At 39.7% G+C, this 12,554-nt stretch overlaps 1 protein-coding gene across 1 annotated transcript in view; it reads right to left on the bottom strand.

Annotated features, from left to right (window-relative positions):
- The window catches only part of LOC311122702 (insulin-like growth factor-binding protein 2-B), a 15,045-nt gene extending 4,753 nt beyond the window's left edge, over positions 1-10,292 (bottom strand). The window contains exon 1 of the mRNA XM_084197035.1: positions 9,420-10,292. Within this exon, the coding sequence (XP_084053161.1) occupies positions 9,420-9,933 (514 nt within the window). The 5' untranslated portion in view covers positions 9,934-10,292. The remainder of the gene's footprint in view (positions 1-9,419) is intronic.
- Between the last annotated feature and the right edge of the window lie 2,262 nt (positions 10,293-12,554).

The raw sequence follows: 12,554 nt of genomic DNA on the forward strand, positions 1-12,554 counted from the left end.
CACAATATAATATTGCAGTTTAGGCGCAATTTAGATTTTGGCCACTAGATGGAAGCAGTGTGTGTGCAACGTTTCAGATTGATCCAGTGAAGCATAGCAATTTTTATATATTTATTTTATTTCACCTTTATTTAACCAGGTAAGCCAGTTGAGAACAAGTTCTCATTTACAACTGCAACCTGGCCAAGATAAAGCAAAGCAGTGCGATAAAAACAACAACAACACAGAGTTACATATGAAATAAACAAAACGTACAGTCAATAACACAATAACGCAATACTGGACTATTTTGTATCAAGTCTACCCAAATGTGCCGAATTGGTCAACTGATACATTTTCAAGTACATAACTATAGAGGACATACAAAACATGATATGGTAATACAAAATGTACGTTTACACACTCCCAGGAATGTCCTATCATTAATAGGTTAATTACACTTTGGATGGTGTATCAATACACCCAGTCACTACAAAGATACAGGCGTCCTTCCTAACTCAGTTGCCGGAGAGGAAGGAAACCGCTCAGGGATGTCAGGACCATAGGCCAATGGTGACTTTAAAACTGTTACAGAGTTTAAGGGCTGTGGTAGGAGAAAACTGATGATGGATCAACAACATTGTAGTTACTCCACAATATTAACCTAACTGACAGAGTGAAAAGAAGGACGCCTGTACAGACGAAAAAATATTCCAAAACATGCATCCTGTTTGCAACAAGGCACTAAAGTAATACTGCAAAACATTTGGCAAAGCAATTAACTTTTTGTCCTGAATACAAAGTGTTATGTTTGGGGTAAATCCAATACAACACATTACTGAGTACCCCTCTCCATATTTGCAAGCATAGTGGTGGCTGCATCATGTTATGGGTATGCATGTAATTGTTAAGGACTGGGGAATTTTTCGGGATAAAAAATAAACGGAATGGAGCTAAGCACAGCAAAATCCTAGAGGAAAACCTGGTTCAGTCTGCTTTCTACCAGACACTGGGAGATTAATTCACCTTTCAGCAGGACAATAACCTAAAACACAAGGCTACACTGGAGTTTCTTACCAAGAAGACCGTGAATGTTCCTGAGTGGCCGAGTTACAGTTTTGACTTAAATCTACTTGAAAATCTATGGCAAGACCTGAAAATGGTTGTCTGGCAATGATCAACAACCAATTTGACAGAGCTTGAAGGATGTTGAAAAGAATAATGGGCAAATGTTACACAATTCAGGTGTGGAAAGCTCTTAGAGACTTACCCAGAAAGACTCACAGCTGCAATCGCTGCAAAAGGTGCTTCTAAAAGTATTGACTCAGGGTTGTGAATACTTATCTAAATGAGAGTTCTGTATTTCATTTTCAATAAATTTGGAAACATTTCAAAAAATATGTTTTCACTTTGTCATTATGGGGTATTGTTTGTAGATGGGGTGAGGAAAAAAATATATTTAATCAATTTTGAATTAAGATTGTAACACAACAAAATGTGGAATAAATCAAGGGTTATGAATATTTTCTGAAGGCACTGTATATGCAAAGAATACAAAGCAAGGACATCTGCACATAACAAGTTTATATGCACCGGGAACTCGTTCCAAACAAGGAAGGTGACTGCTAAATAAATGTTTTCCTGTATAGGCTCTCAGGTTTGCAGAACACATAATCTGTTTTCTTAGCTCCTATTCATGCCCTTAAGTCAAGCAAAACTGGATCTGTGCCCTAAAACAATGGATGATGTGAATGAGTTCACACACACACACACACACACACTCACTCACAGGTCTATGCTCTCCTTTAATCACAAGGGAGCTATTAAAGCACTGTGTTTCCAATGACAGGTTTCTGTAAACAATGTGTTCTTCAGAAGACAAAGGTGAACATGGGCACCGTCCTGCTGGTATGTGTCTCACACCCTGATGTCACTTCTCCTGCTGGGCAGTAAGTGTCAGAAGTGGACTATAGTCTCATCGGCAACAGTGTGTGCTACTACAGGTTGTAAATAATGGTGCCTAAGCTCGGTTGTGCTGTTGAAGTCACAGCCCTCTGCCCATATACAATCCTCTGCCTGCGTGAGATCGAACCATCCTGCCTATTTTTTACTTCCATCTGTACATAATATCCCATTTAGCAGACGCTTTTATCCAAAGCGACATACAGTCATGCGTGCATACATTTTTGTGTATGGGTGGTCTCGGGGATCGAACCCACTACCTTGGCGTTACAAGCGCTGTGCTCTACCAGCTGAGCTACAGAGGACCACTACATAAATCAATTATGGTGGATGAAGTGCCAATCTATGTTTGCTCCACTTGACATTTTACCATCTTTGGTCATGCCTAATCTGTATTACCACATGGTCAAGCTGTGTCATGCTGTCCCAGTTACACTGTGTCATGCTGGCCCAGTTACACTGTGTTATGCTGGCCCAGTTACACTGTCTTTCAAACTAGCCTTTTGCAGCATCGCTCGGCTTACTAAAACGAGGCTGAATTGGCCCAACAATGCAGTTTAGGAGGGTTCAATATTCCACAATATCTCCATTCTGATGTTCTTACACTCATTTCCCAATCACTTTTTGAAACCCATAAACTCTGTTTATAACTCAGCTGAATGTTGTTATTCTTATAGAGAACACTGGTGACGAATTGTTGACTAAGGAGCGGAACATCGCAGGAAGCGAGCACAGAATAGTATGGAAGCACTTTTAGCCTGGTTTTCTTGCTGAGTAAGGACTTTCTGCCTGCCTTCTCAGGGGAGGTGAACTACCTGCCGGGGGCACTGTGTGAGCGTGTGTGTGTCTCGCTCCACTAACTCTGTAATTAGGGAGGCACAAACTGAGGAGTATGGCTTTGAGACATTAAATCACTCCCGGGAGGGAGAGCAACCCAATGACTCGACAAAGGTATTCATACAGAGTACAGTGACCCTGCCTGAGTGGCTGAGAGAGAGAGAGAGAGAGAGAGAGAGAGAGAGAGAGAGAGAGAGAGAGAGAGAGAGAGAGAGAGAGAGAGAGAGAGAGAGAGAGAGAGAGAGAGAGAGAGAGAGAGAGAGAGAGAGAGAGAGAGAGAGAGAGAGAGAGAGAGAGAATCTAGTTTTGTTTTGACTTTACTCAGTATACTTCTCCTCAGGCTGTATCAGGGACGGCTGACTGACTCAGGTTAAAATGTCCTCAGCAGTAGAGAGTACAGAGTTCTGGCAGTCCAAATAAAGGTGACCCAGATTCAATGCTAACGTGCACTGTGGCAGAAGCTGTTGAAAATACACATTTCACAAGAAATATACACGTTTCAGCCAACAGCCGTCAGCTTGTTAGAGTCACTTTGCAACACTAGTGGTGATCCAATCTTGGCCATAGAAACTGCATCTTACCTATGGAAAGTAGTCTGAACTGAGGCTTTGTGAATGCTATTGGGCACACTTTCACTGTTCAAATCAGCAATATACTAAAAATGAGTAATATACAGTATTTACAATGTCACTTACAATGTTAGTGTTTTTTGGATAGTGGTTGTCATTTACAGTAGAACTGTGCTCTCAAAATGTGGTAACTACAGTATGTTCCAAATAACACCTTTCTTGTCTGCCAAGGAAATGTATTAGGCTACACTCGAGGCTAAACCACTTCAAACAAGTTCAATAATTGAATAGGTTTTGTCTAGCCAAGAAGCCTGAACATTAGATGAGTTGCTTCTTCTTCCAACTCTTCAAAGTCAAAAGTCCAGAAGTGTTGTATTTGATGACCTAGCAATTATTCCAAAGGGAAGGAGAGGCATGGCTGTCGTATGTGTCAATTGCAACGTGGCTTACTTATGCTAAAAAAAAACGTGCAATAAATCACAGGTAGTTCACAAAGAGTCACACAAAGTTCTCCTCATGGAATAGCAATGATGTGCCTAACCTTGTCCCCGGGCTAATTGTGCATATGAGCCTGGAACACCAATGAATAAAAAATTGGCCTTTGTGGGAGTGAACTTAAGTATTTGTCATTGTTTGAACTTAGTGAATAACACGACTGCGAATCAGAAACGTGTGGGGTGAAAGCAAAAACATTTCCCAGAGAGGCTGAACTCTAGCTAGCTACCATCTAGCTAGCTAACGTAATATAGCAGCCTTGCTGGTTATACATCATCCAAATATGTGATCAGTATGTGCTGCACTAACAACCCCAATAAAAACGACAGAATGGACTCAAACAGCAAGCTACATTTTATGAAATCTCCACGTTGCATCAGACGAGTGCAGACAAGGCGAACATAAACAGACATACACAAGACATGGGAGGTGTTGTGGGAGATGATTGATGAGAGGTAAGCTAATGGATATGCATCTGGACTTTCTCCCTGACTTTCTATTAGCGTCTGGACTTTTTACAGAACCTTCCACTGGCCCAATCAAGGCCATGTTTTAAACTTTGGCCTACCAGACCTTCTGAGTATTGGGAGGAAGTCTGATGAACAAGATTAGGATATGCTTAACTTGGCTAACTTATGCAAATAAGATGCTAACACTGTTTTGCGACTATTGTGAGCTATGCCTTTAAAACATACAGTATTTGATTCGTTTAGAAAAGCACCTTTTTCAACTAGTTTCCATCCTGTTTTGACCTCTAAACAGTTCAGAATTCTCCAGGCCCATAGCTTCTCCTTTCAGAACAGGTTCAACGTAATGGCATTTCATTAAGGAGAACATCAGCTGATCGCCTTCCTGGAAAAAGGGAGGTCCTTTATCCTCCTGAGGGGAGCGTCTTCAGGGTCACATGTACTAACATGCAGCTTCCACCCAGAGCACTCCATCCTTCTCTATCTTTATCTCTCGCTCTGTCACACACACACACACACACAGTAATTAAGCACCTGTAGAGGGGTGTGAGCACACCATTACCTGCACGGCGACAAGGAGACAACGCAGTGAGAGGAGGAGAAAGAGAGATAATAGAGATACAAAAAGACATAACAGATTTAGGGTCACAAAGAGAGGGTATGTTACTGGAAACTTTCTAAGTTTACCAGTAAACTACCAGAATTGTTGTATCTTTAAAGGATTTTATGTAATTTATCACAAGACATCTAGTGGCCCTGTTAGGTACTTCAGATTATCACAGGTGTCTGTAATAAATGCTGTCCCTCTGTGTGGCTTTATTACACGTAAAATATATATGAAATAATTAAAGAAGACGATTTTAAAATAAAAAATAGAATGGCAAAGCTGTAAAACATTATCGTAAATATAAACCATCAACTTAGTGAATACCGTTGGTGTTTCCTTTATACATTTTTTTTTTTTTTTACAAAGGTATCTATTTTACTATGCCAATATGTAAAGTTGAAGTCGGAAGTTTACATACACTTAGGTTGGAGTCATTAAAACTCACTTTTCAACCACTCCACAAATTTCTTGTTAACAAACTATAGTTTTGGCAAGTCGGTTAGGACATCTACTTTGTGCATGACACAAGTAATTTTTCCAACAATTGTTTACAGACAGATTATTTCACTTATAATTCACTGTATCACAATTTCAGTGGGAAAAAGTATCTATATCCACAGTAAAACGAGTCCTATATCGACATAACCTGAAAGGCCGCTCAGCAAGGAAGAAGCCACTGCTCCAAAACCGCCATAAAAAAGCCAGACTACGGTTTGCAACTGCACATGGGGACAAAGATCGTATTTTTTGGAGAAATGTCCTCTGGTCTGATGAAACAAAAACAGAACTGTTTGGCCATAATGACCATCGTTATGTTTGGAGGAAAAAGGGTGCTTGCAAGCCGAAGAACACCATCCCAACCGTGAAGCACGGGGGTGGCAGCATCATGCTGTGGGGGTGCTTTGCTGCAGGAGGAACTGGTGCACTTTACAAAATAGATAGTATCATGAGGAAGGAAAATTATGTGGATATATTGAAGCAAAATCTCAAGACATCAGTCAGGAAGTTAAAGCTTGGTCGCAAATGGGTCTTCCAAATGGACAATGACCCTAAGTATACTTTCAAAGTTGTGGCAAAATGGCTTAAGGACAACAAAGTCAAGGTATTGGAGTGGCCATCACAAAGCCCTGACCTCAATCCTATAGAAAATGTGTGGGCAGAACTGAAAAAGAGCGTGCGAGCAAGGAGGCCTAAAAACCTGACTCAGTTACACCAGCACTGTCTGGAGGAATGGGCCAAAATTCACCCAACTTATTGTGGGAAGCTTGTGGAAGGCTACCTGAAACATTTGACCCAAGTTAAACAATTTAAAGGCAATCCTACCAAATACTAATTGAGTTTATGTAAACTTCTGACCCACTGGGAATGTGATGAAAGAAATAAAAGCTGAAATAAATAATTCTCTCTACTATTATTCTGACATTTCACATTCTTAAAATAAAGTGTTGATCCTAACTGACCTAAGACACAGAATTTTTACTAGGATTAAATGTCAGGAATTGTGAAAAACAGAGTTCTTAAATGTATTTGGCTAGGGTGTATGTAAACTTCCAACTTCAACTGTATTTCTTGTCAATGGTTTGGCGTCAAACTTGTGGCAGTTGTGAAGAAAGTCAATTTTTGGAAGAGTTGCAGAGTTATTTAAAAATAATAATCCCGTTGATGATATGCTTTTTTAATTAATTAGGCCATTTTATCTTCAACCATCAATCTATTAGAAACTCATGGACAACATGGACACAAATATCATAAATTAATACTATATATGAATACATGTTTTAAAAGTCATTCAAGTATAAATGATCAAAGTTACGATAGATTGCCATAGATTTTCTGTTAATTACCAAAAGTACTGACGTTTCTGGTAACTTGAGTATATTAGCGGTAATTTTGCAACCCTAAACAGACTTATAGTCAGACATCAGTCATGGAGCGAAGATAGAAACATGGAGTTGATTGCCACTATTAACTCTTCCCAATCTGGGAATGTTTTTGTGTCAAAACCCAGTGTCTTTGAGAGACTGAATGCAGCTCCAGCCTGTGCAATGTGCACTCAGGCAGGTTAGGACAACGGTTCAAATATCCATCCAAGCACATAATCCCTTTAAAGTGATGAGTGAAACCATTGAGTTAAGGGTCTGCTGTATGTACTCTCAAGTTGTTTTGCATGTATTGGGGGACGAAAGCACATTGTGCATGAGTTCATACAGCTCTTCACATTGCTCCAAGATGTGATGTCATGCCAATAACAGCAACTGTTATCAAACAAACACACGATGGAGGGAGATGGATGGATGGATGGATGGATGGAGGGTGAAAGGCGGAAAACTCTGTGTGGGTGTATGACGTGCTACCTAATTAATGAGAATGTAGAGAGCCCCAAGGTGGTAGATCTGGGACAATTCCCCTCAATTACAAGACAACTTGGCACCTGATAGCACCTCTGTACTCTTGACTGGCTCATGAAATGGAAATCTGATGTGAAGGGTATGCTGTATGTGAGATGGCACAGAGTTACTGCCAGCAGTATTAATGTTTGACCTGTGCTCTGGGAACAAAAAAATGGGGGAAATTGTTAAACATTTACTTTCCGTTAAAAAAATCGGAGAAATGGGGTCAGCCAAACATGGTTAGCAGTTCGACAAAATGTATATACTAATTGATAGAAAAAAACTATATTCTTGGAAAAAATGTTTAAAAAAGGTATAATCTTTGTAAATCATATCATAAATAGGACTGGTGGAGTTATGTCACACATGCAGCTAACAAAAATATATGAAAATGTCTGCTCTACTCAAAATTACAACCAACTAATTGCAGCATTACCGCAAAAATGGAAGAGGCATGTGGAAGGGGGAGAAAGGAAGGAACTTGTCTGTCAACCGCACATTAAAGACCAAAATTGGCTACAGAAAATTGTGATAAATAAAAAAGTAGACCAGTTTCATTTAAGGACCAAAAAATGGACAGCTGTGCCATATAGATTGCAAAATAGTTGGGAAGAGATTTTCGATGTACCGATTCCATGGCACATGGTTTTATGAACTGATACACAAAACCACGCTGGATTCAAAACATAGAGCTTTTCAATTTAAATTATTACATTAAATTCTTGCAACCAATATAATGTTATATATATATGGGGGATACAACGATCCCAGCTCTGCAGATTTTGCTGCGAAGAGACAGAATCATTAGATCATTTTGTTTTGGTACTGTCCATATGTAGCTTGTGTTTAGTTGCAAGTTCAGGAATGGCTGAAGAATTGCAACATTTACCTGGAGCTAACCATGCAAATAGCACTGCTGGGTGATCTGAAAAGTCATAGTCAATCGATTAATAATATAATAATACTTTTAGCAAAAATGTTTATCTTTAATTTACAATCTGTAGAATCTATGAGAATAGAAAGGTTCAGAACTTTTGTGAAACATCACAGCACAGTTGAAAAAAATATGGCAAATAGTAATCAAAACTTGATGGTGTTCAGAGATAGATATTTCTTTATATATTTTCCTTTATTATTTTGCCCTAAACCTACCATCCCTCCCCTAATTGGAGTAAACTAATGGACAACAACTCTTAGGCCTCTACTTCCAGTTTATACATACTATACATATACATATATATATATACTTATACATACTATATACATTTTACGGACACATTATAGTTGACAATAGTCAATAGTAATCTTTTATCTGTTTTCAGTTCCATCCTCCAATCAACCATTTTTTTTTTTAATGGCGGAATGGAAATGACAATTACATTGATGGAAGCCACAATCTATCTGCAATATTAAAGCTGATCTACCCCGTAATAGAAAAGGAAAAAGATAAAAGAAAGCAGTTTGACAAAAAGAAATTAGCTCGTTTTCCCTCAAAGATCAATAGCATTTGGATCTACCAGTTAGTCGTCCAAACATACCACGGATGTCAACATTTATTCCCAGAAATCAATAGTGACCGATTTGAACAGATATTTTTGTTTGGAGAAACAAAATACATGTTTTGCCAGGTGCCATTTACACCTAATGAAGGAATTGTTGCGTGCTGATTAATAATACAAGTCATAAAAAAAGACAATAGATATATTGCTGATCTATTTATAATAGAAACACACAGAGAAACAATATATATTCAGTATGATACCAGCTTATAACATTCAGCAGATGCCATGCACTTTCATTGTGTGGACAATTAAATAACTTGCACCGTATGTTTTGGTTAATCATGTCACATGACCTGGATTTTAAACTTTATTTAAAGCATTTTCATCAAACTGTCACCTTTAGTTTTTTATATCAGATGGTTCAGCACCATCCTCAGACAAATGCTTTAATCTTTTGTCTAATTCTCATTTCTGGAAAAGGCTTAAAATAAAGGTTAAAATCCAGGTCATGTGACATGATTAACCAAAACACAGGGCCCTATGTATAATACAGAATACTTGTTAACCTACATGAATGATAACCTTCTCTTAGTGACAGTCTAGTTACTTACTACTCGTGTCCTGGTGCTCTTGAGTGCGGTTGGGTAGCGGGTCCACTTTGTGTGAGCATCGCCCTAACCCCTGAACCAGCTGGTCCAAGGGCAATTCTGAATCTGCAGTGGGATAACAACGCAGCCCTGTGGAACACCTCGGTGTGTAGACGCCACATAATTCGCCTTCTAACCGGGCACATACCGGACAGCAGCCGCAGGCGGGCTCCCTGACTATCTCAGTACAGTTGGTGGCGAGCTTAGGACATGCAGCTTGGCGCTCCGCAGTGCAGCTCGGACAATGGAATACCAAGTCCCCGAGCAATAGCCCCGGCAGAACAAGTAACGTAAGCAGCAGCAAACCACAGCCAAAATATAGCACCATTCTGCCTCTAGCTGTACTGTTTATTAAAGAGCAACATGCAAAGATAAGGATGTAAACTTTGTGTCCAACAGGGCAACTGTCAACTGTGTTAGCATAGCAAACAGGAGAGAGACCCAGTGGTGCAATCTGCAGGGTCCTATCAACTGTCATGTTTCTGATAGTGTATGTCAAAAAGGCAGGTAACTACATGTAGGTTGTAGTGAGTTGTCCCTTGCATAACCTTAGCGTGCAGTGGATAACAAATGATTGAAGGAACAAATTGTACAATGTCAATATTTGAATAATGATGTGCTTCTATAATAGCAAGAGCCTGCAGTGTGCTGTCTATTGATGTTATTATTAATAAGAAAATGTTATATTTTATCTTAGGCTGCACTGCTGTCCCGAGTGAAAATGTATCCTAAGCATACATACATCCGATTCAGCCATTATGATCAAGATCATTTTCCAGGGGAATATTACAGCGTGTGCCCGAGTGTCTCTGACATGACCACTCCATTTCTCGCATGTCCATTGACACTTAATTAAAGCTGCGCCCTTGGACCAAAACGCCTCTCCCTCCCCAGTACGTCCCATTTGATTTCTTGGTAGCGAGTAGCGGTTGTTGTGCTTATCCACCAAACAGGCTTCTGTAAACCCATGCAGGGTGTCTGTATCTTTTGACCACAGCGGAGAGCAATGGTTGTTGACTCAAGGGGGCCAAAGATAGCACGGGTGTGTGTATATATATATATATATATATATATATATATATATATATATATATATATATATATATATATATGGTCAGCAGGTTGCCTACCTGGACTTAATTGTGAAGTGAAGGAGGATAAAGTTAAGAAGCTAGTTTGGATAGAGATTTCTATTTATGTAGAACCTTATACCACTTATTAAAAAGCAACTTATCAACACACAGTCCATTAATTAGACTTGATGACTATCCAAAAGGATTCACAATATGCTATATAGATCTCTCAAACATCTACGGTATGAAACTAAATGTAATTTATCCATGAAAACATAAACTTTCACATGACAAGCAAGGCAACTCTGTAGCTGGGAGCCAATGATACATCAGCATTGAGGGCTCAAAGAATCCTTTGGGAGGTTACGCCATTTGTTATAGTTGAGTATCTTAATGACCAGTATTGTCACTGCAAAATAATCCTGCATCAACAGGATTTTAATGTTTAGTCCATAATGTTGCTTGAACGGTGTTTAAGCTATTAGCTGGACAAAAGTAGGCTACATGAAAAGGGCAATACTGTTAATATAACTGTGTGTTAGTGTGGGCTTTCAGTGAATTCATGCAAATCACAAAGCTTATCTGCATTTCCTGCAGCGCAGGAAAATTGTCAGCAAAAAAAGTGTGATCCAATTAAAACCCTACATCTGTTTGACTCTATGGTTAAATTGCGATCACGACTTAGGCTAGCCACATCATTTTTGCAGGATGCCTCACTGGGCGATCAGGTGAGAGGGAGAACACTAGTGTATCTTTTCCAGTTGACATACTTTCCCAGACTTCATGTGCCTAACCCTGGAGTGGGCACTGGGATTTCCGGCCTACAGCGTAGCCTGTCATGTCAAAGCTGGTCTCTGTGTGCCGCTACTTGGGACCAACCTGGGAGGCCTCCACTGTGCCCAGCATGTGAGGTAATGTCTGTCTGTCCGACCATTCTCTCATCACCATGTCTGTCCATCCCTACACCCAGCAGCAACTGGGTTCAAATAGTATTTGTTTTCTTTCAAATACCTGCATCTGAGTCTCCCTGGAGCGCATCTAGGCAAGGGTTTACACTTTTGGGACTATTCCATAAATTAGTTACATTGTGCCAGGCAAGCTCAATCAACTAAAGTCTTTCAAAAGAAACCATGATTTGACCCATGTCTGCCATGGATACACTGTCTTGGCTGTGGTCACCCTTTACAGGAACAGTGAAGATTCACTAAATGTGCATTATGTAATGGGTTGTTATATTTAGTATGTACATGGACCACAGGAGGCTGCTGAGGGGAGGACGGCTGATAATAGTGGCTGGAATGGAGCAAATGGAATGGCATCAAATACATGGAAACAATGTGTTTGATGTATTTGATACCATTCCCCTGATGCCTCTCCAGCCATTACTACGAGCCCTTCCTCCCCAATTAAGGTGACAACCTCCTGTGATAGCAGAAACCTCCAAGAGAATCTACAGCAGTGGAGGCTCCTCAGAGGAGGAAGGGGAGGACCATCCTCCTCAGTGAATTTCATAAAAAATAAAATAGTGAAACATTAAAAAAGGTATCCTTTTTAGATAAAACTATACTAAATATATTCACGTCACCAAATAATTGATTAAAACACACTGTTTTGCAATGAAGGTCTACAGTAGCCTCAACAGCACTGTAGGTTAGCACCATGGTGTAGCTGGAGGACAGCTAGCTTCCATCCTCCTCTGGGTACATTGACTTAAATACAAAACCTAGGAGGCTCATGGTTCTCACCCCCTTCCATAGACTTACACAGTAATTATGACAACTTCTGGAGGACGTCCTCCAACCTATCAGAGCTCTTGCAGCATGAACTGACATGTTGTCCACCCAATCAAAGGATCAGATAATTAATCTAGGACTGAAAGCATAAACTACAGCTAGATAGCACTGCAGTGCATAATATATGGTGAGCAGTTTGAACAAATTAATTTCTTCAAAAATGAAGGAGAAGTGAGAGAGAGAGAGAGCTAGCAATATATATATATATATATTATTATAATTTATTTTTTTCA

The sequence above is a fragment of the Coregonus lavaretus genome (assembly GCF_964263955.1).
Source record: "Coregonus lavaretus genome assembly, contig: HAP1_SCAFFOLD_373, whole genome shotgun sequence".
In the NCBI taxonomy this organism is placed as follows: Eukaryota; Metazoa; Chordata; class Actinopteri; order Salmoniformes; family Salmonidae; genus Coregonus; species Coregonus lavaretus.